The 25,077-nt window shown below is 37.4% G+C and overlaps 1 protein-coding gene across 1 annotated transcript; it reads left to right on the plus strand.

Annotated features, from left to right (window-relative positions):
* The first annotated feature begins 755 nt into the window (after positions 1-755).
* lrrc38b (leucine rich repeat containing 38b) lies at positions 756-23,424 on the plus strand. Its single transcript, XM_017496532.3, has 2 exons — positions 756-2,195; positions 18,742-23,424. Exons 1-2 carry the CDS (start codon positions 1,568-1,570, stop codon positions 18,987-18,989), a joined length of 876 nt encoding a protein of 291 aa, XP_017352021.1. The 5' UTR covers positions 756-1,567; the 3' UTR covers positions 18,990-23,424.
* Positions 23,425-25,077: the final 1,653 nt, after the last annotated feature.

Genomic DNA, 25,077 nt, shown 5'->3' on the forward strand with positions numbered 1-25,077 from the left:
AGAGTAATCCCATGTAAACAAGGGAAGAACATGTTAAACAATTTGCCAAGTGATTTGAACTTTTTTTTGGAATTGTTGGAATTGTTATTATTGGTAATATTTAAAAAAAAAAAAAAAAAAAAAAAAAAAAAAGTTTTCCTGTATGATGTTAGCAGGTAAATTGTTGAGACATGAAATGTTGCAAAATAATATTTAGAAGACAATATACATTTTTTAAAAATATTTATTATCTACAGCCTGAACCATTCCATAAAAAATGTAACGGGCATCATGCAGAGATTCCACTTTCAAAAGATTTACAGTGTGATATAAGATATATGCTCATATAACCTCTATAATGTTAACAATTTATTTGTAATGATTTCAATTAAGGGATTTCTATTAGAAACAGGAGTTATTTCATGGGAGAAAGAAGATTTACTCATAGCTGGATTAAGAGGTTTTTTGTTGTTGTTGTTGTTGTTGTTGTTGTTTAAACCTGATGAATAACTGGCCTATATTAATAAGAACACTGCAAAATCCTATTTGTCCCTGAAATCTTACTGTATATTATTTATTCTTTTTTTTAAAGATACATTTTTAGTTTACATTTATGTGATGAATATAAAAATAGAACAGTAATACAATACCATGTACATGCATTAAGGAATCTATGGAAAGTAAATTACTGACATTGTCCTTTCATAAGGAAGTGACATCACATGTTGACTGCATGCTTCACTCATCCAGTTATCATAACCGTTGAGAGGAGAGCAGCAAAACAAAAGCATAGCAGCTGAGGAGCACACCGATTTCTGCAAGTGTAATATGTATGCGGAGGATTTCTTTGTGGATGCGCCATAGCAACGGAGCTGCAAATCCATGTTGCAAATTATTGGCTGAAACTCAATTCACACCATGCAGAGGACCGAGGGAAAGGTGGACTACAGTGTGCGACTAGGGGAATTCTCCTGTTAGGATTGTGACCGCTTCGTGACGCTTGGCTCTGAGGTGCATAAGCTCACATTGATAGACGCTCAGTCAGTCCTGGGGGATGATGCTGGTTGACAAATGGAAGTACTGAGCGATTGCATGCTGGAGACAACATGAGCTTGATCCTTTTGTGTCTGTTTGCCATGTATGATCGACGGTGGCTAAATGAGGGAGAGGACGACGAAAAGAACCCTTTCATTTACCTCTTGGCTTGCCTTAAAATTCCCCTCATACTACACTCCGTTCACCACCCCTCCCCTTTCTCTTTCTCGCTTTCGCTCTCTCATTCCCTCCCACAGTTTCTCTCCTCCCTTCACTGATCAAAGCCAGTAGCCTAGTATTCTCTCTACAGCTGCTTCCTCTATGGTCTCTTGGAAATACAGCCTGCAGATCTTCTCAAGGCAAGACCTTTTTTTAACATTTCATCACCAGGACAACAGGATGCTTCCATGCAGGCTTTGATTCTTTTCTCTCCTTGTGCTTTCCCCTTCCCCTTCCCTCTCCTAATTTCCTGCCCTTTGACCCTAACCCTTCCCTTTCCCCTCAATTTCCCCTTACCCTCTATTCCCTTTTCTATCTTCACACCCACTTGACCATGTTGCCATGTGTCTGCCGGGTCCATCCTCTCCTTGCCTTTATCTCATTTGCCTTGCTGACACGAGGGGAAAATTGTCCAGCCACCTGCAAGTGCCCGGACCCTCACACGGTGGATTGTAGCGGTCGAGGACTCACTCGCCTCCCAGATGAGATCCCGCTGGATGTTCGCAGGTTGTTGCTGTCCAACAACTGGATCCCGCGCATTCCCTCTGACTTTCTCGTGCTCTACAGTGACTTAGTGTATCTGGATCTCCGGAACAATTCACTCTCACACATTGAGCCAGGAACCTTAAGCACCTCCTTCAGGCTAGTTTTCTTGGACTTGGGCAGTAACAACTTGACTGAGATCCCAAAAGGAACATTTGGTGAGTCCCGGAGCCTCATCAAGTTGCGCTTGGGCAACAACCCTCACCTGAGCATGGTCAGTGAGGATGCCTTCAGGGGCTTGACCTCACTACGAGAACTTGAACTAGAGCGCAATGCCCTTTCCAGTCTCCAGGTTGGTGCGCTGAGCCAGCTGCCTTCTCTGCGGGTCGTCAGGTTAGAGGGCAACCCTTGGGTGTGCAATTGCAAATTTGCCAACCTTTTTGCTTGGCTAGTTGAGAACAGCCACAAGCTACCAAATGGTAAGTGAGACTGAGATTCTGTGAAATGATGAATGTTCTCATCTATGTTTTAAAAAAACATTAACTGAAGAATTCCATCTTTATCTTTTCAGTCAAGGCTTTGGTATTTATAGTAACTCATTTAAAACAGGGAACCCTTCCTAAGGTCTAAATTTATTTCAGCACCTATTCTGGAAGGAAGTTCCAGAATAATGACACATAACCTAGGGCATTTTTCCAGCCTGGTAAAGCATCTTGTTAGGCTCCTATGGGTACAGCATGCTTCCCTTTATTCTCAGCCCATCTCATATTTAGCATTCCACTCCACATAGGGATGTGCTCTGTCTACGTCATACTTTTGACAATCATACCAAGCAACTGCTTTCCCCCTCCAGGTCTGTATGTGTATTAGCCAGTTACAGGCATGCTGCGTATATATTTTTCAGAAAACTCTTTTGCTGAAAAGCTGTCAAGCCTAAATATTATGTTTTCTGCTTGAGTGAGCTGCATAATAGATTATAGTAATGGAAGAACTTATTTGGAGTGACCAATGGAGTGACAGTTTTTAAAAAAACAAAACAAAAAATAACCACTTTAATGACCTATTGTAACCTCTTCCCTTTTGCATCATCGGCCATTGAACACCACGACGTAAGCATGTCAACCACACACACAAAGATGCTCTCTGACTGTACTTCTATCAATACAGTACGTACAGTGAGCCAAGTAGTAAGTTTTTACATTTACACATAGGGATTAGACCGTATTTGTCACACACTGCATTCAGGAAAACAAAGTCAAATGAACTATAGAAAAACAATGAAAACAATCTAAAAGCAAATGTTGAAGCAGTGTGAATACTACTGAGACTCAACAGTAGCATGGTCATGTTTTTTTTTTTTTTTTTTAAATATTGGAAACAGTGTCCTCAACTATGGCATAAAAGGTGATTGTATAACTGTAAAAATTGGAGAGACCTCTGAGAACTTCAGTGCTTTTGCTTTACTCTAGATAGTAAGCCCCCCATTAAGGATTCGTGGGTAGGTGTTGTTGACTGGTAGGTGCTGGGTGTGGAGACTTCATCAATAGTGGAGAAAGCAAGAGATGGGAATTCATATAGGGGGTTAACTATGAAAATTTGGAGCTTCAGGCATGAACTTTCTCCCAAACTTAATTATAATTAAGCAACACGGGATGACACCTGAAATGGAACAACTTTTTTTTAAAAAAAACATTATTTCATAAATCAGTTTTAAGACAAAAACATTGATTAGATTGTAATTTTCCCTCTGTTGTGGTAGAAATCCATGTTCTTGGTGGCATCACAGCACAAGATGTTTTACAAAATGTTTTAGACTCTCTCAACTTTTTACAGAGAAAACACCAGTAAAAGAATATTACTTTTATCTAAATCCATACGTGATCAAAATGTTTTCTAAAAACATGTTACTATAAAATTTCTAGATAATAGATGTCGACCTGCTATGGCATTACTGCCTGTCGCACCTTCTCTGGTGCCCATGAAAATCTTTTTTATGTACAAGCACTGGACTAATGCTTTTCCGCAGATGCAAGCATTGGCAATTCTAAGGGATGAAGATGAAGTGAGTTACAGAACCACAAAATCTGATTATGTGGAGATGTGACCCAGTGAGCAGAATACAAGCCCAGTAATGACTATCTACCAACAATTAATCACTGATACCAGATAATGAAAGATCATGTAGCTCATGACAAAAAGACTGCTCGATAAATGCACTTACTTGCAATACAGACCATCAATATGTTCTTCTGAGAAGAAGGCACCCAAATTAGACCATTAGAAGATGAAATGACAAAAGCACAAGTTGGAAAATAAAGAAATTAAATGGCCCCAGCTGTCCCATTCTCTCAGCCAAGGTCATTTATCATCAAGGGGCAGATGTTTACTGTGCTCACTCAGAGGTTGTCTTTCTGATGATCAAGTCTCAATGATTGACCAGGATGCCATTTCCTTTTAGAGTGAATGGAAGTACAGTAGTTTACTTTAGATAAATATAGTATCAGATGAGCAAACAGTGTAGAGCTGGTACTGGCAGTGCACTCTTTTGTAGCCTGCCTCGCAGCATGTTTACACATGAGCGTGACCTTGGGCTGTCCTTGGTACTTCCTAGAGAGTTTTGAGCCAAGGGTTGGGCAAGGCGATATTCATTGTAGTGACAAGGAAAGCTCCAGTAAACATCTGGTAAATTGGCAGAATACTACCAGTTAGGGGTTGCAAATGCATTCACCATGGATGTTTAGTTATTGCACTCCAATAAATGGGTATTACATGGAGCAATAGAGAAAATGAGGCTTACATATAAGCAGCAGAAGCAGCAGCAGCAGCAGCAGGCCAGGAGCTGTGAACAGATCCATGCCTTTGGCATACATGCCAACTGGCCCACCATGCCTGTTCTCCCACTCAGGAGCTGCATCTCACCTCACTGCTTATTTCTGCATCACTGGATTCCAGGGATCCTGGATTTTAGGGGAGGCTGAACTCTGGCTGGTTATGAAAAAAATAAACCAAAGTGACCTTTCCAAACATGTGCAAATGGGATGGGAGGTGTGAGATGGACATGAGTGATCATCTGAAAGAGTTTCCTAATGGTTAATAGGCCACAAAAGCAAGGGTGATTTGTCAGGGGCTATAATTTATATTTGTGAAGATACATTTAAAGACTGATTTTTAGGGGGATCCCTGACTCTGGCTTTGTATTTAAAAACATGTATACATGTTTTCCCCATCTACACTGTGTCAGCATTATCAACCACCAAAAAGCAGAAACTAGACATTTTCAAAAAGACACACTTTCGCATTGTAATAGACCTCATCATTGTTGGATGATCCAGCTCAGGCACATAGAAAACAGGTTAGTATCTACAACTGTTGAATTATTTTGCACTTTTGTTATAGTAACTGCTAATGACCAACTAAAATCTAAATGAACCACTTTTCACGTCTGTAGATGAAAACACTATGGTCTATAGTGTCCAAGTCCAACAGTACCCAATCCAAGACAGCAGTAGGTCATTTTCCACGTTAGGCAGAGATTTTGTACACTAAAATGGATCATATTATTGATATTTAAAAATAAACTGGTCTGTTGGGAGACAGCATTCTACACAGTTCACTGCTTTGGCTTAGTGTTTGACTCTCTGGTTTAAGTAGTAGGAGCATTTGTTTCAATCATCTCAGCATTTCAACGTGGATGGAAAGCATAAAATGTAAAAATATACACATGGATGGAAAACTTTTGTTTTCAGATGTATCTGTGCGGTGCAAAAATTAGCACCCCCATGGCTTCTGAGAGATACAAAATGGACCATGCCTCTCTATTTTACAGATTTATTTTACAGAAGAGAAAGATCCAAGTGAAAAATTACACGTGGGTGTTTCCTGCAAGAATCGAAAAACATAAATAGTTTTTAAAGACGTTTTGCCCTGTCTACCTCAAGGCTGTTTTGCTCTGAATGTATAAATATTGCTAAATAATTGCTTTCTTTCAAAATGTGGAATAGAGTTCATTATATTGGCCCAGTTATATCATATCTCATGTTTTAAAAAATGTGTGTGTGTGTACTACATTGAGGATGATGGAGTTTTAAATCAAAATGCAGTTTTAAATCAAAATGACATTGACCCTCATGTGTCTGGATAGCTTTATTACCCTCTTGAACCCAACAGTTGAGATATAGTCTGAGCTTAGAGATAGCTCATCTCAGAAAATTGCTCATTTTCCATTAAACATGAGCTGACTCGCTGTACATGATGGACTATCCCTTTAAACATAAGGATGGATCTTCTGACTGGTGCAAATCGATGATTCTTCTATAATATTCTTGAGAATAAAGAGAAATGCCAGGAAAAAGGTTATACATAGAGTTACGAATCTATTACATTAGGATCTATTACATGTATTCCAGCTAGTTTCTGTAATGGTGTGTAGGACTATAAAGCTTATTCCAGGAATAAGCAGGAAATTTTCCTTAATCATAATTACGGGATATTATCTTACAGTAAACCAACTCTTATGTAGTTATGTACTACAGGAATCGTCAAGAACCTCAATTGTTCTTCACGCTAACTTGATTCTCTTGATGAAATTACTGACAATTTATTATTGTAAAAGAACAGGTCAATTAATGTACCTGGTTTAAACACGCTTCTCCTTCAAACCACTCAGTTAAGCATCAGGATTTGAAATTTCTCCCATGCCCATGAATGACATCTCGTATTTACAGAAATTAATGCCATAAGGCACGGGGCTCATCGATGAATGCTGAATTTTTATATTAGTATTAAGATGTGGCATGGTACTGCGAGTAGTTTTTCCACTTCACAGCTGTAGGTTCCTCAGTTCGATCCCAAGCTCAGGTCCCAAGCTTTCTGTGTGACGTTTCATATGTGCTTCCTCTGTCTGTGTTTCCTTTGGTTTCTCTGGTTTCCTCCCACTTCCCAAAAACATGGCTGTAGGTGGACAACACTAAATTGCCCTTGTGATGCCCTGTGATGGACTGCCATCCCATCCAGGGTGTATTCTCCCACCTCGTGTCCAGTGTTCCCAGGATAGGCTCCAGATCTGCCCTGACCCTGACCAGGATAACATTGCTAACTACCATCTTTCATCTGTCATAATCTGCATTGTACATTGTTCATCTTTCCATTCAGATTGAGTTTGTGCTAACAATCATGCATTTGTATTATAACAAACAAGCTTATGCTAGTAATAAACTGTTGGATTTGTGGAGAAATCAGGCTCTTTGTTCAGCTGGAAAATTTCACCGATGTTCAAATTTATGCAATTGAGCAGCAATGCTGCATTTAGCCAATCAGGAAATTACTTCATGAAGAGGAAGGCTTTTAATTCACCGTTACTAAATCCACATACATGCCCACCAATTCTATTAACTGACAGTTTCAGGAGGGCCGGCACCCATGGTGTCCAACCTAAGTTCTTTTTGGTAATGTCATGGCCCCCAGGGGCAATTTCACCTTGGACCACTAGAGGGAACCCCTGTTCCCTGTGTAGAACTTCTTCCTCTGTTGTCTCCCTTCATTTACTGTGTAACCTTACTCATGTATTTCATATTTCCCTGATTGGTTAGCGCTCTATTTAAGATCCCTGTGTCTCTTCCTTAGTTGCTGGAGCATTAACTCATGTCAGGTTATGTTTGAGTTCTGGTTTTCTTATGTCGTTATGCCTGTGTTATTTACACTATTTTTTAAATTATTTTTTTATTTAGCATCTTTCTTAGCGTTTACTTTCAAGTTTATTACATTCTGATAATCCTACTTCCTAGTGTGTCTACTCCTCGTGTTTGTCCCTTACGTCTGTCTCCTCAAGCCTGTTCCCTGTAGTGTCTTTAATAAAGACGTTCTGCAAGTATATTCACCTCCGTGGACTCTTCCCGTGACAGGTCAGTTACCATCCCAGGCCTCCTCGTAGATACACCCCTGCACAGAAGGTGAAATCTGTTTTGCCTTTTGCATCAATGATACACATGTATGAAGATGCAATTGATTCCTTCAATAATAAAAACAAACAGTAGGTATGTGTGTATTTCTATAGTTAAATAATGCACAAGTCAATGGCGATCCATCACAACAAATAAAGATCCCTGCATAATCTTCTGCAAGTATTCTATGACTGAAGAGCAATAGTGGTCGTGATCCACACTGTACTTTATCTGGGTCTGCTTTGTGGTGCTTAACTGGGTCTGTATGGAGTTGTGCTCATTCTCTCTCTCTCTCTCTCTCTCTCTCTCTCTCTTTCTCTCTCTCTCACACACACACACGCACACACACACAGACACACGCAATGCTTCTGTTCTCTTTGCAGTATGTACATGCACAATCCAGGATTAATGGATTAAAAATATCTTCTTTAACTATGTGTACTATCTGTAGTAGGATCAAATGTTCAAAAATATCTTCCATGTCCAACAAAATTCAGCTATAAAGATGAAACATTAAGTAGAATTTTCCATTTAAACATGAAATACTAAGGTGAATTAAGGTGGACTACAGAGCCTCAAAAAACAGCACTAGGGATATATACAAACATTTATCTTAAAATTATTTAAAGTATAAAAGTACAAAAAAGCATCTTAAACTTGAAAGAAGCCTGCACCTAAAATCGCACTGATCATTGAAACAGCAAATGTTGAAAAACTTTAACTTAACCTAGCTTACAACTACAGTATAAACCCAAATATCTCAAATGTTAGCCTACTTGCTAATTGATTCTTATCCTGATTCCTATAACAGTATGTGCTGAAGCATTTTATTCCTCTTATGCCACAGCCAATTGCCAACAGTTAGAATTTTTAGTTATTAATGAATAACCAGTCATATTTGATCCATATATAGTTGTTTAAAGCCCACAAAGGTGTTAGTTCCTGTTATCACTTGCATTATTACAGCTATAAACATTCGTTCCCTGAACAGCCTCTCTTTTTTTCTCTCGTAAAGTTAAGACAAAACAAAAAACAAAACAAAAATCCCACACATAGCTTGTCACCAAGCTTCTTATCAAGAAACTGGAAAATGCTAACTCTATCCTGAAGACTTTCCAACTGACGCTGGGGACTCCTTCCATTTGTTACATAAACATCTATTTAGAAAAAAGTTTTTCTTTGTTTAATAACACATTTAAAAAAAAAAATCTCTTTATTATTTGTCTTGGACTATTGTAGTCTGTGCTTTTGAGATAGAGTTGTTACTATAGAAACAGTAACATTAGAATGAGTGCATTAATATAAACCTGTTAGTTGAACTACAGGCAAAACAGAGCTGCTGTTAAAGAAAATGAATCAAAACCTTCTGAATGATCCGAACCAAGCATTCAGCAGAGCTGTGGTATAAATAAGTCAGTCACTTGTATTTGTTTGAAACGTGTGATAAAAGGAGGTAAGTGGTAAAATTAGCACGGTATTGGACCAAAATGGGTTGGAAATAGAAAAATGGAAATTTGCTTTTTGTCCAACTGAATAAGCCACATGTTTGTATTCCATGATATTACCCTGGCACTTGCATGGAAGTAGAGCCAATTGTAAAATGTAGAAAAATACAATAAAATACATATAATCTTTCATTTATCCCATGTTTATGTTGTCACATCCTGGGAGAGTTCAGGTCTATACAGAATCTGATGCACTAACTAAGGCCTGTGCAGCTTCTCCACTGAGCTACTCTGGTGATAAACAGCCCCCAGTGGCCTCCAGTTTAGCACAAGCCACTGCCATGAATCTTTTAATGGGAAAAGTGTGTAAACATGATCCGCTGCTGTCTGCTCTGTGTTCGGGTTAAACGCAGACAAACCACATGTATAATTCGGAGCAGTCCTTGTCTCTCGCCCAACAGCAGCCCTGTGTTGATCAGACACTAGACTAGCACAAGTGTAGCACCAGCAACATGTGCATCAGATCAGGATGGAAATAATAAGCCATCAGTTTGATGATTTATCATTAAACTGTAGCTTCAGACTCATGACGGAGATTGAACAGGCTGAACTTCTGTGTCACAGATCCTCTGTGGTGCTGTGAGCCAGACTGCATACAGGCCCAGGCATGCATGAAAAAGTGGTTCATGTGACAGGGTCACTGTGTTTATTTCTCTATAGAGGCTTATCCAATTACCATCCACTGATTATTTCATTTACAGCAGTCAGAATGTGCCAGTAATGTGCCGCAGCAGGACTGCATTATGGAAAACTTTTATTCATTTTTTATTTTTTTATTTTATTTTTAATGTCATATTTGAAATACAGACGTAATGGCATCCTTCAACACACAACACAATTAAAATATTCCGTTCTCAGCTGGACAAAATATATGTTTCCTCTAATAAAATTTTATTGAAATGTGAAAAAACCATTGCAACCATATATTAATTGTAAGGGTGCCAATGATTTTGAAATCACCATACTACTAAAAAAATGGTAAAAAACAAAACAAAACAACAATATATTAAAACTGCTTCCCCATATTTTTAAACTTATGCATACTAGTTGTTTTACAGTCAGCTCCATAATTACTGGAACCCTTCATGAAAATGCACAATTTACTGAAAATTTACACTTTCTACTCAATAAATTACTGTAAATGGATAGACTACATTCGTCAACAAAAAAAAGTCATTCGTTAGAGCTAAAAATTTAATTTCTGTCAACCATTATAATTCTAGATATTACAGGACATTTGTAGGGGCACCGATAATTTTTAAATCAAGGTTTTGCAGAAAAATATATTGTATTGCTTAAAATAATGCTATATGCCATCTCAATTTTTTTTACCTCCATTAAGGGTGCCAATAATTATGGAGTTGGCTGGTAATATTACAATGAAAAGCTGGTGATGCTGTAATACTCTGCTTATAAATTCTGTTGCTTGTAGATGTATTTAAAATAATAATTATTATTTGTCATTTTATTAATTGAATTTTTACTGGAAAATTCAATCATGATCCATGCTTTACAACTGCTTGTGGTTTCTGTGTGTGTTTATTTACACACGACTCCACATTGTAAGTGTAGCATGGTGTGTGTGTGTGCGTGCATGCATGTTTAACTGCTGTTTGAGAAAATGCCATGTGATGGTGATGTCATCAAGTCCCCTGCATGAGGGAAACCCCTCCTGATGCATGAGTCACACTCTGCCATCACACTCTCACATTGTGAGTATGACACGTGAGCGTCTCCTCTCCCACTCTTCCATGGGCTTATACTCCGACTTAATATTCTGTCTACAGGAGCACTATATCCCCCCAGCCCTTCCCCTGTCTGTTTAACGGTTAAATTCACACAGGGTTGGGGCTGTGACACATAAATAATTTTAATTTTTGCATTTCAATAAACATTTTTGTTTAAGTGAATGTTATAAAGCCATGATAAGTAAATGCATATTGCATAATGATCCTACACAAGAGGTGTAGGAAGAAAGAGTCCTGCTAAACTGATTGGTACCATTTATGAAAAATTAACATCTGCAGTGGCGATAATTTCAGATTTTTCATATGGGGATGATGTAAGGTTTTGCTTTAAACACAATTTTTTAAAACAATGTTTTCTTTGTGTAGTAATAGTAGTAGTAGTAGTAGTAGTAGTGGTAGAAAATTCTGTTTTCAAAAGTATTAGCACCAAATGCCATTAATATTTTGAGAGAATAATAGCAGTAAGCTTCTTCCTGTAATGTCTCATACATTTACATTTATTCATTTAGCAGACGCTTTTATCCAAAGCGACTTACAAATGAGAGCGAACGTGGTAACTACTACACTACAGAAACCATAATAATTGTGGAGACACTCAGAAGATTTTTGTATTTTCCTCTATGCAAGAACATGGAGGTTAAACTCATTGAAATTCTGGGATTTGCACATGTGGATGTCCTCTTCAAACCACAAGATTTCAGCAGTGTTAAAATCCAGAGAGATTCTTCTAGCAAAAGTGATTTGGTAACAAAGCCATTTTTTTCCCGTACTGTCAACCTGAAAAATCACACCGCATCCACTTCCAGATTTGAATATTTCTCTGGGATTTTAATGAAGCTTGGAATTGTTGAGGAGCTGCCTTTTCTAGCTTGTTTTCAGTAAAGCTATTTTCCTTCCTAACAGCTTCTTGTTATGGTCATGGTGTTTGATTCTGAAATTGTCAGACACAATGGTTTATTTTTATGGACGGTACCTAAACTTATATTGGCTGTACATTCATTGGGTGGAATGGATATATTCTGAAGTTGTGTTACTACATAAGCTTTTTCTAATATTAAAAAAAAAAAGTATCTACCCTATCCATCTGTCTTTACTTCCCTGCTTATACTGACTGTAATCCATCAAGTAGTGACATGTGGGGGAACCTGACTTCTCCTGGCCTGCTGTGATGGCTGTCTCTTCAACGAACATGCCTGATCGCTTCATCTCATTAACTCGAGCCCGACATAACCTTCACACAGGTACAAATAATTAAGTAGCTTTGTCTTTTTCAAGACAATGTGTCCTCTTCGGTGATCAACTCTACTGCTGCGAATACAAAAGATATTCCTAACAGTAGGTTTGACATTAAAAACAGGGTTTTTCAGCATGACATAGATGTCCATGAGGGAGTAATGTTTCTGTTCCTGCCCTTTATCTCTGTCCTTTCTCTGAGTTTTGGAAAAGGGCAGAACGACAGCATGCTGGATGACTCATTATGGACCCACTGCTGGGTGAAGTCAGTCACTGTTTCTTTAAAATCTCAGCTGTAGCTAAACAAACGCAATACAGACCGTTATAAAGAAAGTCTAAAAAAAACTTTGCAGCTGTTGAGTGTTATTGAGGGTGCAAACACAATGGGCTTTATACCTATATTTGTGATCGAGACTCGCTCGTTTTGTCTGTCTGAATTTTACCAGTGAAAATGAACAAAGTGTACATCACTGTAATGATTCTGCCAGAAAATAAATATGTTTTCAGAAAACGCATAAATATTTTTCAGAAAACGCTTCTGAAATAGTTGACCCCAGAGTGTGTCCAATGGCCAGTGACTCAGATGTAGTTTGAACACTACAGGAGAAATAATGCTGGAGTTCTCTTCAAGGACTGAAATAGAGTCAAATTTAAAAGACTCAAACTATTTCCAGAGTGCTTTAGAATTATTTAACTGTTCATTCAGCATTTGTTAGATCTCAATTAGGCTGCCAAATTAGAAACTTTGCTTTGTGCTGAATAACATTAGCTGCTCTACTTTCTTTTGTGAAAGAGATTGATTACATCTGTCTTATCTTATGTCTTAGAGCTGTATGTATGTATGTATGTATGTATATATATATATATATATATATATATATATATATATATATATATATATATATATATATACACACACACAGTATCTCACAAAAGTGAGTACACCCCTCACATTTTTGTAAATATTTGATTATATCTTTTCATGTGACAACACTGAAGAAATGACACTTTGCTACAATGTAAAGTAGTGAGTGTACAGCTTGTGTAACAGTGTAAATTTGCTGTTCCCTCAAAATAACTCAACACACAGCCATTAATGTCTAAACCGCTGGAAACAACTGGAAACAAAAGTGAGTACACCCCTAAGTGAAAATGTCCAAATTGGGCCCAAAGTGTCAATACTTTGTGTGGCCACCATTATTTTCCAGCACTGCCTTAACCCTCTTGGGTATGGAGTTCACCAGAGCTTCACAGGTTGCCACTGGAGTCCTCTTCCACTCCTCCATGATGACATCACGGAGCTGGTGGATGTTAGAGACCTTGTGCTCCTCCACCTTCCGTTTGAGGATGCCCCACAGATGCTCAATAGGGTTTAGGTCTGGAGACATGCTTGGCTAGTCCATCACCTTCACCCTCAGCTTCTTTAGCAAGGCAGTGGTCGTCTTGGAGTTGTGTTTGGGGTCGTTATCATGCTGGAATACTGCATATTGATTCATTATGTCACAGTACATGTTGGCATTCATGGTTCCCTCAATGAACTGCAGCTCCCCAGTGCCGGCAGCACTCATGCAGCCCCAGACCATGACACTCCCACCACCATGCTTGACTGTAGGCAAGACACACTTGTCTTTGTACTCCTCACCTGGTTGCCGCCACACACGCTTGACACAATCTGAACCAAATAAGTTTATCTTGGTCTCATCAGACCACAGGACATGGTTCCAGTAATCCATGTCCTTAGTCTGCTTGTCTTCAGCAAACTTTTTGCAGGCTTTCTTGGACATCATCTTTAGAAGAGGCTTCTTTCTGGACGACAGCCATGCAGACCAATTTGATGCTGTGTGCGGCGTATGGTCTGAGCACTGACAGGCTGACCCCCCACCCCTTCAACCTCTGCAGCAATGTTGGCAGCACTCATACGTCTATTTCCCAAAGACAACCCCTGGATATGACGCTGAGCACGTGCACTCAACTTCTTTGGTCGACCATGGTGAGGCCTGTTCTGAGTGGAACCTGTCCTGTTAAACCACTGTATGGTCTTGGCCACCGTGCTGCAGCTCAGTGTCAGGGTCTTGGTAATCTTCTTATAGCCTAGGCCATCTTTATGTAGAGCAACAATTTTTTTTTTCAGATCCTCAGAGAGTTCTTTGCCATGAGGTGCCATGTTGAACTTCCAGTGACCAGTATGAGGGAGTGTGAGAGCGATGACACCAAATTTAACACACCTGCTCCCCATTCACACCTGGGACCTTGTAACACTAACAAGTTACATGACACCACAGAGGGAAAATTGCTAATTGGGCCCAATTTGGACATTTTCACTTAGGGGTGTACTCACTTTTGTTGCCAGCGGTTTAGACATTAATGGCTGTGTGTTGAGTTATTTTGAGGGGACAGCAAATTTACACTGTTACACAAGCTGTACACTCACTACTTTACATTGTAGCAAAGTGTCATTTCTTCAGTGTTGTCACATGAAAAGATATAATCAAATATTTACAAAAATGTGAGCGGTGTACTCACTTTTGTGAGATACTGTGTATATATATATATATGTGTGTGTGTATGTATATATCTATATATATATATGTATGTGTATATATGTTGTGTGTGTATATGTGTGTGTATAGTATACTAAACCACACAACATCTTAAATTCTTAAATTATATATCAAGAAAAATATTTATTATATAAAAATTCCCAGATTTACAATTGCATTTTGATTCTAAACCCTTATATTTTGACCTCAACCAATCTCAGACCTGCCCTTGAGAGCTGATATACGACTTGTGCTTCGTCAAGTCATGACTTTATTGCTCATTTTACAATATCGCAGGTTACTTACAGCTTTCCAGACTTCAGTGTCTTAAAAAAAAAAAAAAATTCACAGAGCTACCGTTTTCAGATCACAATCCACAGAGGAAAAAAATATTCTCTCACCCAGCAATGTATAGACGCATGATACCATTAGAACAATGACGTCCATTAGTGTCTCCTGAAAGCAGGATGTTGATGACCCAAATAAGCCCGCAGCCGTACATTAAAAAGTTTAAAAAGTTAACATTAGAAGAATGTTCTATCACAAATGCATTATTCAGCTTTCAGAGACAGCCTGAAGGCACATAGACAGGACAACCCCCCACTCCCACCAAAAAAACCCCCCAAAAAACAACCCCAAAAACGCCAAAAGATCACAGCTTTATCATAGTAAAGGGAGATGAGTCTGGGCCTGAGAGAACTCTGAGAATATAAATAGAAACCATTTATCTCTTTTGCCTCCTGTGAGTTTGGTTGATGCTTAAGTATAGCCCATCACATGAGGCGTGCTATCATATGAACTGCTCTTAAATGTGCAGACGACATCATTAAAGCCAGACTTTAGTGATCGAGAAGTTACAACTGTTTAAAATACAGGAGAAATGAAATGCTTTACGCTCCCCACGGATCTCATTAGAGCTATTGCTGATAAAAGCTCTGCTGACATTTAGCAAAGAGTAATTACGATCTGCTTGGCACTTTATTCTTTTCATGTAGGTGATCTAAATGTCTCTACAGAATTTTGGTGATGTCTCAAAAAATCCATAGCAGTGATATTCGTAGCCCTGCATTCGCACTATCAAGGGCCAAAGCCACAGCAATTGTTCATTTTCTACTTACATGCATGACACTGAGCCACTATTTAAGAGATGGCAGCATTTACATTGCGGTTTTCTCAGGTCAGTGCAAACGTGCCAAATCCAAACTGGCTTGAGTAATTCCTCGGACCAATCCTGTGGCGTGTGTGGTGCAACGTGTCTTTAGCTCCCCACTCAGAACATTCATTTCCTTTCTGCAGATAGTTCCCATTTACTGTTTGACTGACAAAACTGGAAGAAAAAATGTTGAGAAATTACGAAGGAAAATAAATCTTGGAAGGAATTAGCAGAGATCGTTGATGCCTCTGAGTGTATGTCCATATGTAGCTAGTAAAGTTTGCTTGTGCTGCTATTCTGCCAAAAAAGCTAGTGTGAATCATAGCATGTAAACCTAACCTAATCAACTGACACACTGATTAGTGCATTATTTAAGTTGGGTTTAATGAATTAGCTGTAGGTTATATATTTTTGCTACTATCATTTCTCATCAGAACTGGAAAAACACTGGACAAGTGACAAAACTGCAAGTGACACGTGACTTGTATGCTGTTACACTAGTGTGAACCTAGGGTAAAGTTTGGGCTTTCACAAGATGATTAACATGCAATTTTGGTAATAAAATTTTGACCTGGTGTGCGGGAGTATTATCTAGTAGCAGTACAACTTATTCTTAGGTTCTGTTGTGACAGTGACAGCAGATAAAGCAGAGAGGGTGGGCTGCTTTTGAACCAGCTGGTGAAGTGTTTCATTTATCCAAACAGAACGTGTTTTTTTTTCCATTTTATTTGTGCACATAAAAGACCTGGGCTGTGTCTGAAATCGTGTACAGTGACGGTACCGACTGCATTCGATTCAGTACCTACTGCTTGGCTGTTGGTACAATACGTACTGATCAGTATAAGTGGAAAGCGTGAATACAATCTGGACGTACGTTTGGTGGGAAAAACTAATATTTCTTTGTAAGCTGATTCTTCAGTGAAATGCACTGTGATTTCACTTCATTTGTCCAAAAAATATTCACTCGGTTGGTGTTTTGATGGTGGTGGTGGAGAGCATTCTCTAGCCCATCATTCCAAAATCTCCCCTAGGTGTTCAATAGGGTGGAAAGCTGGTGAGTGTGAAGGTCATAGTATATGATTTACATCATTTTCATCAGACCATTCAATGAGTCCTTGTGCTTTGTGGATGGGGGCAGGGTTATCCTAGACAAGACCACTTCCATCTGGATAGAAATGTTTCATCACAGGATAAAGGTGATGAATCAGAAGAACTTTGTACTGATTTGCAGTGATGCGTCTCTCTATGGGAACAAGTGGAAACAATCCATGGTAGCAAAAATAATCGCCCCCATAGAGCATAACAGAGTTAATGTTTTTTTTTTTTTTTTTTTTTTTTTTTTTTTTGAAGCTTATGGCTATATCGCATTAGCCAGGTGTTACCACTGAAAGTGGAAACTGCAATAAATTAAGATATAGATCAATGTGTGAACAAAAACACTGCTGGTTGAACACAGGGGAATTAAAAGCCTTTTATATAAATAAGTCTCTTAATAGATATATATCTACTGTATATCTACTATTTGCATGATCATGGCCAAGTGCAAAAATAAATCACTGTATATTATTGGTATTATTGGGGACAGAGTTACAATCAATACATTATCAAAAAGTGTGGCTAGGAGTGTTGTGATATCCAATCAAATCAGCTCATTTCCATTAAGCACCATTCATGCACCAGCAGTTCCCTTCAGTTATATTTTTGCTATATTTTTTTCACTATTTAACTATTGAACTACAGGGGTAAAAACACTAACATTGTCCCAAATATACCCTCGAGGACTCTAGGCCTCACCAAAGAGCCGCATTTTATTAACGTCACCAAAGTGTAGACTTTGAAGAGGACATTGAGGCACCATCACATGGGAGGCCACTATGGCAGGAAGTAGAATACGCCTGAAAAACCATTGACATCTTTTACAATAGACTTTTGGATCGACAGAGCAGGGACATTAAGGAGAACAGTGACATTTGTTTTATAGTTAATTAGAATTCAAGAGTGCTTTCTCCCTGTCAGATTTATAGTCTCCCTCTGTATCACTGGTCAAGGTTTTCCCCCCACCAACACTGCCATAAATACTGAGCTATTTCTGGGTTCTGTCACCTTCCCACCGTAAATGAAATAACATTAATGAAGACCTGAGTGTTCTTATTTGTGACAGAAGGAATCTGATCAGCATGCTGAGAGTGCAGTTTGATCAAAGGCAGCGAAGTCATTTTGTACTTTCAATTTACGGTACTGTCAGTTATTGGTAGGACAAAACATAAGAGTATTTTTTAAATGATATGAAACTGTCGATGCATCATTGGCCTAAGACAGACATGCCACACTACAAATCTAAAATGAAATCTTTTACTATACATTTGTACCTATTTCAAGCTTCAAGTGATCTTGTTCTACATATTTGCAGCTTTTGCTATTATTTAGTTAACTAAAATAACTTCCAATGTACAGAATAGAAAGAAAAAATTTTATGAATTATATACAGTGTTATTAGGCTTTTTACTTTTTTATACTACAGTGATGATGAATTATTGAATCAGATTGGTCAGAAGGTGTTGGTTAATTTTCTATAACAGCAGCTCTGACCGTAGTGCTTGCTGTAATTTAAATCACAGATCTAAATTAATGGACTCGTTCTAATACGTAATTGTTCCTATAGTAACAACTTAAATAAGTACTTGTATGTAGGACGCGCCACATAATCAGAGACTAATAATGAACACGTTTTTTAAAAAGTGCAAGGAAAATATTTATTTAAAAGGATATATTCTGCTCTCTATTTCAGACTTCATTGCCTTACAGTTGAATCCAACATGATGGCAATGACATATCACAGTACCTAGCAACATTATTTATTTATCCAAAACCAAAAGTGTAATTAACCTCTGTTCTGTTCTCTTGCAGGTATTGACGGTATTGAGTGCTCTTTGCCCACCGATGGCCGCCGTGTGCCTCTCAGTCAGCTCTCCCAGGACAGTTTCCGGGAATGTCAGATCACCCTGACCCTCACCGACTTCCTCATCATCATATTCTCGGGCATCTCCGTGTCCGTGGCAGCCATCATGGCCAGCTTCTTCCTGGCTTCCACCGTGCACTGCTTCCAGCGCTGGAGCAAAGGTACCAAAGGCGAAGATGAGGAGAGCGAAGAATGAGCAGGATGAATGAGGAAGAATGAGCGTGAACAATCAGACACCAGCTACATAAACGAGTCTTTGGATGAGAATGTGGCACACCTACACTACAAAAATGGCTAATTATTCCCATCAGCGAATTAATGGATGGGTAACATGGAACTAGCCATAGTATTTAAATTTTGTGGTTAAATTGTTGGTGTCCTCAGTAATGGATTACAATCAGTGTCATAATATAATAAGATAATATTAATAGTCTTAAATAAAAAAAACCTTGCTGCTATTTTTTTGTGCCAAATTAGTGTGGATAAGATGGAAAACCCAGTTAAGAATGTTTTAATAGAAAGTGTAGCCTGCATACAAGAAAAATTGCAGGTTGGATATAGAAATTATGAAAAATTCTGTGGTCTAAGGAAGGAAGGAAGCCATTCGGTAGTTTCCTATTTTGTTCACAGGTCTAAAATAATCAACAAAAAACAGAAAAAGTAGTGAGATATCTAGTTATGGAATGAATAGCTCAAATGTTGCACTTTAAAAATACATTTCCTCCTACATTGTACTGGCCCTCAGTCTTACCTAACGGACATGCCCAGATCTGCCAAAGATGATACTTAGAAATGATGGACAATAAGAGTTTTAAATGGTTTAAGAAGTTTGAAGTGTGGAAAAAAAATATATAGAGTATATATAGATTTATTTTTGCTTTCAGACATGTGTGAATATGTATAATCAAATGACATATCTAAATGTATTTGCGATATTGCATATTTAACTTTAAATGTGATGCTTCCAGATATTCACTTAGTTATGGAGGCAAGGGAAGAAGAAATGTGCTTCTTTCATGCTGTAATATGTCATTGCTTACATCTTACTAAAAGAAAAAGAAAGAAAAGAAAGAAATATTGGTATATCTGTTGATTGTTGTCCTGTGTAAACTGAAATACCATTCAGAGGTTTCCACCTACTCATTAGCATGGCATGTATATTAAAACCATAAGTCACCTAATAAACAAAACCCCTCAGTTTAGCAATGCAGCTGCATAAATTAGATCGGCAAAGGAAGCCATATTTCAGAAGATCTTGTTGAATTGGTTTGAAAGAAACAAGGAGCCATATTATAGAAACATTGGAAAGTAAGATTTAAACAAAACCAACATTGTGTTTTGAAAATGAAAATGGCAGAAAATGAAACCATTTGGGTTTATCCTAACACTGGGACACAAATTTCAGTGATTTCGGGCGCTTTTTATGCGGACTTGAGATAAAAAAAAAAGATGAACTTGGGAATTAGGATTTGTCCTAAATGAGATGTACTGTAAAGTGATTTAAAGGTTCCCTCAAAGAGATAAACAGAATTACCCTAAAGGATGCTACACTCTACAAAAAAGAATTGGTTCTTTGGATAGTTAAGGATTTTTTGCTTCCTAAATTTGTTGGAGCTCTTGCTGAAACGAAGCCCTGTGCATGCAGGGTTCTACATAGTACCTTTAATGATTACCACAAACATAGACGGGTTATATATTAGTCTATTTACTTTAAGAATGTATGTAGAATTTTGCTTGGTTTTCCTAAAATGTAATAATTCTTGAACAATCTAGGTATATATAAAAGATATACAATACAATATAAAAGAGAATATAAACATTTACCAGTAAAAGGGCTCCTATTTATCACACTTATGTAAATTTTGATGTAGAACCCTTCAACAAAGTGTTTCCTTTCAGAAAAGGTTCCATGAAGAACCTCTTTGAAAAGCTAGAACCCTTACCTATCCAAAGAATCCATGAGGCACCATTTTCTCTAACAGTGACCCATTTTCAGAGGCTTTTTTTTTTTCAAAGGAACAACAAAAATTAATTGTTAAATTTGTCTTCTTGTATTCTATGTTATACAGTCATTTGTTGGCACCCATTATTGGCACCCTTAAGGAGAATGAGCAAAATTCAAAAGTTCCACACAAACTCTCAGATAACCCCCCCCCCTCCCCCTCTACCAAATATTAATCTGATAAGGACTGATTTGAAAAATATTTGAAAATTTTGGGAAAAATTTAAGGATTATTGTAATCCTTCAAAATATCAATAAAAAAAAGAAAAGGTTGGTTACATGTAAAATCACTTTACCATCCATCAGCTTGAGGAAAATCAAATGGCTTTAAAAGACAAATTGCATATTGACGGAATTGTATGTACAGTAGTGCACAAACATGGAAAGGGTAAGGTGATAAGGCTTTAAAAAATTAAATGAAAATATCAAATATAATAAATGTATTTTAAAGGGCAGTAAAAAATTAATTCAGTCAATATTTATCTGATGACTTTCTGCCTTTTCAAACTACATACGACTTCACAGGTTCACCATGGTGCCGGTTTATAAAGAACTCAGCTGGTTGATTATTTCTGCATCTTGGAGAACTTAGACAGTTTTTATGCACATACACTTCTGTATCTGCAGGTAAAAATCCCAGAACAGCCTCCACAATATTGAGATCAGGGCTCTGTGGGGGCCAAAAACCATCTGCGCCGTGTTCGTCTGTTCGTTGAAGCAGCTTTATAATAATAGAATAAATTTAAAATCTGCTCTTTTCTACTAACACACTAATGCAGAAGGCATAAAATAAACACAGATAAAACTTATATAAAAACACAGGACAGAATGTTCTGTGTGCTATATTCTTATATAATTCTGCTTAACTGCATCCCTGAAAGTAAAACTTTTTCTTTAACAACTCTCCTTTTGGAGCGATTCAAAATGATTGTCCTGTTTCTAAGCGCTTACAGAGCCGAGCCATTGGATTTGAACAAGCAGCAGTGATTGCACCATATCAGCTGAATAAAAGTCCCTAAACTGTCTGGGACCGTAATCAAAATTTCCATCATTTCCATTTCCAGAGTTTGATTTATGATTTACATGATAAATAAAATATGCCCTGTATGCCCTAATATTGCTGATTGGTTATACTCAATGTATCTAACGATCCTCAGTGCATATGTATTAGCAAATAAATTGTGGCCTGATCATCTTAAATATCCACTAATCTTTCACACTGTTTAAAGAATGTGTGCTCAACATTGTCAGATAATTTATGTGAGAACATTCAGAGATGGGTTATAGACATCATGCTAAATGAAATATTGTGACAAATCAAAGTTTTCCGAACCAAATATTCTTCTGTAGCAGAAACGATGTGTTCAGTGTGTTATTATTTTCACTATTATTTTTCTATGCAGCAATTTATGATTGTGAAAATACTGGATTTGCATATATAATTAAATCTCACTTTATTTTACTGTATAGATTGCATTTTTAGGAAAATACAGTGCATAAGTATTCACCCCCTTGAACTTTTCCACAGCTTGTTTTATTTGACCAGTTTGTTTTAATCCCATCTTCTTACTTGAAAAAAATGTGGGGAAAGTCAAAGGGGGTGAATACTTATTCAAAGCACCAAATTGTAAGGTTTGTATAGTGATATTTGGTGTTAAAGTGAACAATTGGTCTTATGTGGTCTCATATCACAGCACTGTTGAATTCTCAAATCAGTAGGTGTTGATTAATTTTCTATAACTCCAGCTTTGGCAGTTGAGCCAGCTGTAATTCAAATAATAGATTTATATTAATGCATTCGTACTAATGTTATTGCTTTCTGTAATGAAATTATTGAAGGATTCTCCAGTGTCTGTGTTTCAGGACAGATGAGTTTGCACTTTCCAATTTTTGTGTTTTTTTTTTTTTGTCTTAATTTTGGGAGAGAAGAAAAGAGAGGCTGTAAAAAAAAAATGTTTTATAGCGGTTATAACAAGATATCAAGTATAAAGCATTAACCAGAACATTATACAACATAAAATGGAACTATAAATGGATAAAAAGTACAGCATGCCATTATTTAATTAATCAAATTCAGAAACAGTAATCATTTTTCAATCAAATTGCTGTTGTATAAGAGGAAGAATCTCACACCACCAAATCATTGATTATTTTCCTGTAACAACATGCCCCAATATGTACTAATATGTGAAATCAAGTGCGACTGTACACACCTGGATGTTTTCACATAAGTTATCTTTTATTTTCAAGTCCAATATTCAACTAACATATAGCTAATTAGAATGTACATCAAATGACTTGTAATTACCACATAATTACCTTTTAAATGGTTAAAATGTTACTGCAACTGTGCTTCTGTACTGTAAAATAAAGTGCGACCGAAACGTGCAATGTCTGGTTTTAAGTTCTGTAGCTTTGGGTATTTCTAGAAAAATATGGTAATAGACATATCTTATAACCCATCTCTGAATTTTAAAGAGAACAAGCTGCTGTGTTTAATCTCATTTGTGTCTTGTACCATACTACTGCTGTTACACTGTTAAGAGTGTAAAGTAATGTGTGTAACACTATGATAACATGGAGTTAGAAATGTTTGTCCTGAGTCTTGAACACCATGTATACCAGTAGATATCCAACTACTATGTAGTTACATTAAAATGTGAAAAAAGAGACCTTGTTATTTTGGGTTGTTATTTGTCTCCTGCAGGAATTTTACTTTATCATTAATGAGAGAGTATAGAACAAAGAATCCTTAAGTGAAAGATTGGGGTTTGTGTTAAAATCTTACTCAGTTAAAAGTCGATATGATACTTTAGCACAAGTTCAGGTGTCCATGTTTAAATGTGCTCAAATACTTTTAAAAAGTGTTCATTTTTAAAAATCAATTTTTAAAAGTAAAATAAACAAACATGACATACACCTGGTATCCAGGAAAAAGAACAAACTATTTAATTGAGATAAATTAAATTGAGATTTGATAGGCTTAACAAGTAGTTTTAGGATCTAAATTGAAATATAAATAGTTTCCCCCCCAATAGAAATATAACATTATTTGTAAGATTCTAAGATAAAGGATTTTAACACAATTGTTCGATAAAATTAAACTAGATTTTGTATTTTAAACTAGATTTTGTAAATAGGAATAGGAATCTGATATGCCTATCAATATAAAACACATTGTACAGAGCCGTTCTCAATCCTAATTGGTCAAAAGGTGTTTTATAATTTTCTATACTGCTCTGACAGTGTCAGCACTTTGTAAGCATCGGAAGTAAAGTTGTAATTTGGGAACGTGTTCAGGATGGAGGAATTTGCAGTTTATAGCAAACCCTAATGAGGGAATGACTGCTTATAGCTAAGTAACTAAGGAACTAACTTGTTTACCGGATATTCCACAATATTACACATAATTATAAATGCATAAATAAATGTATGATGTTTAATTTTTAATTCAATAAAAAATTGTAATCCTTGGAAAATTGCTGTGGTCTATGAAGAATAAAACACTGGCACATACTGTTACTGGAAAATAATCATTTTCATTTTTGGGCTGCACATCACACCATCCTGATTATTTTCCTATAAAAGCATGCCTCAGTTGTTTTATTCCTTACTTACTGTCTGCATATAAATGATACAGAAACATGGGAAGACTGAGTAACTGCCAGATTTGGTGTCTCAAGAGACTGGCAAAATGTGTTAAGTCAGTAGACATTGTAATTGTTCGCTTGTGTTTCTCTAGTGTTACAATGCCTACCCTTAAATGGGAGACTCATTAGGTTATAATAGCTTGGTGAAACATTAAATAACACACATCAACTTGAGTGGAGGCGGAGTTCATCTCAGGGACACGGCTGTGCTGATCAGTCAACTCTCAAAGCAAAATAAATAGTGCTAATACTCCAGTGCACTCACTTACTGTTTTAAACAAGGCAATGTGAGAGCTTCCAGGCATAGGAAAAGCAGAAAACGAGGATCCTCCTGCATCCATTTACCTCATTAGGTTGCCATGGGAACAAGCCCGGAGGCTGGCACTGTTAGATGCTGAAGCGTGAGCGGAGAGTTGGAGAGAGAGAGAGAGAGAGAGAAAGAGAGAGAGAGAGAGAGAGAGAGGAGGAAGAAGAGAGATTGGGAATGACCCGTAGCACCGCTGCCCTGCCTGGCCCACCTACACTAAACAAATGTGGCATCTAATCTTGCCTGGTGAGGAGGAGTCAGAGCGAGGGAAAAGCTGGGAGGGAAGAGCACATCCAGTGCACAGTTTGGCTCTGGGACTATTTTA

The sequence above is a fragment of the Ictalurus punctatus genome, chromosome 21 (assembly GCF_001660625.3).
Source record: "Ictalurus punctatus breed USDA103 chromosome 21, Coco_2.0, whole genome shotgun sequence".
NCBI classification, from domain to species: Eukaryota; Metazoa; Chordata; class Actinopteri; order Siluriformes; family Ictaluridae; genus Ictalurus; species Ictalurus punctatus.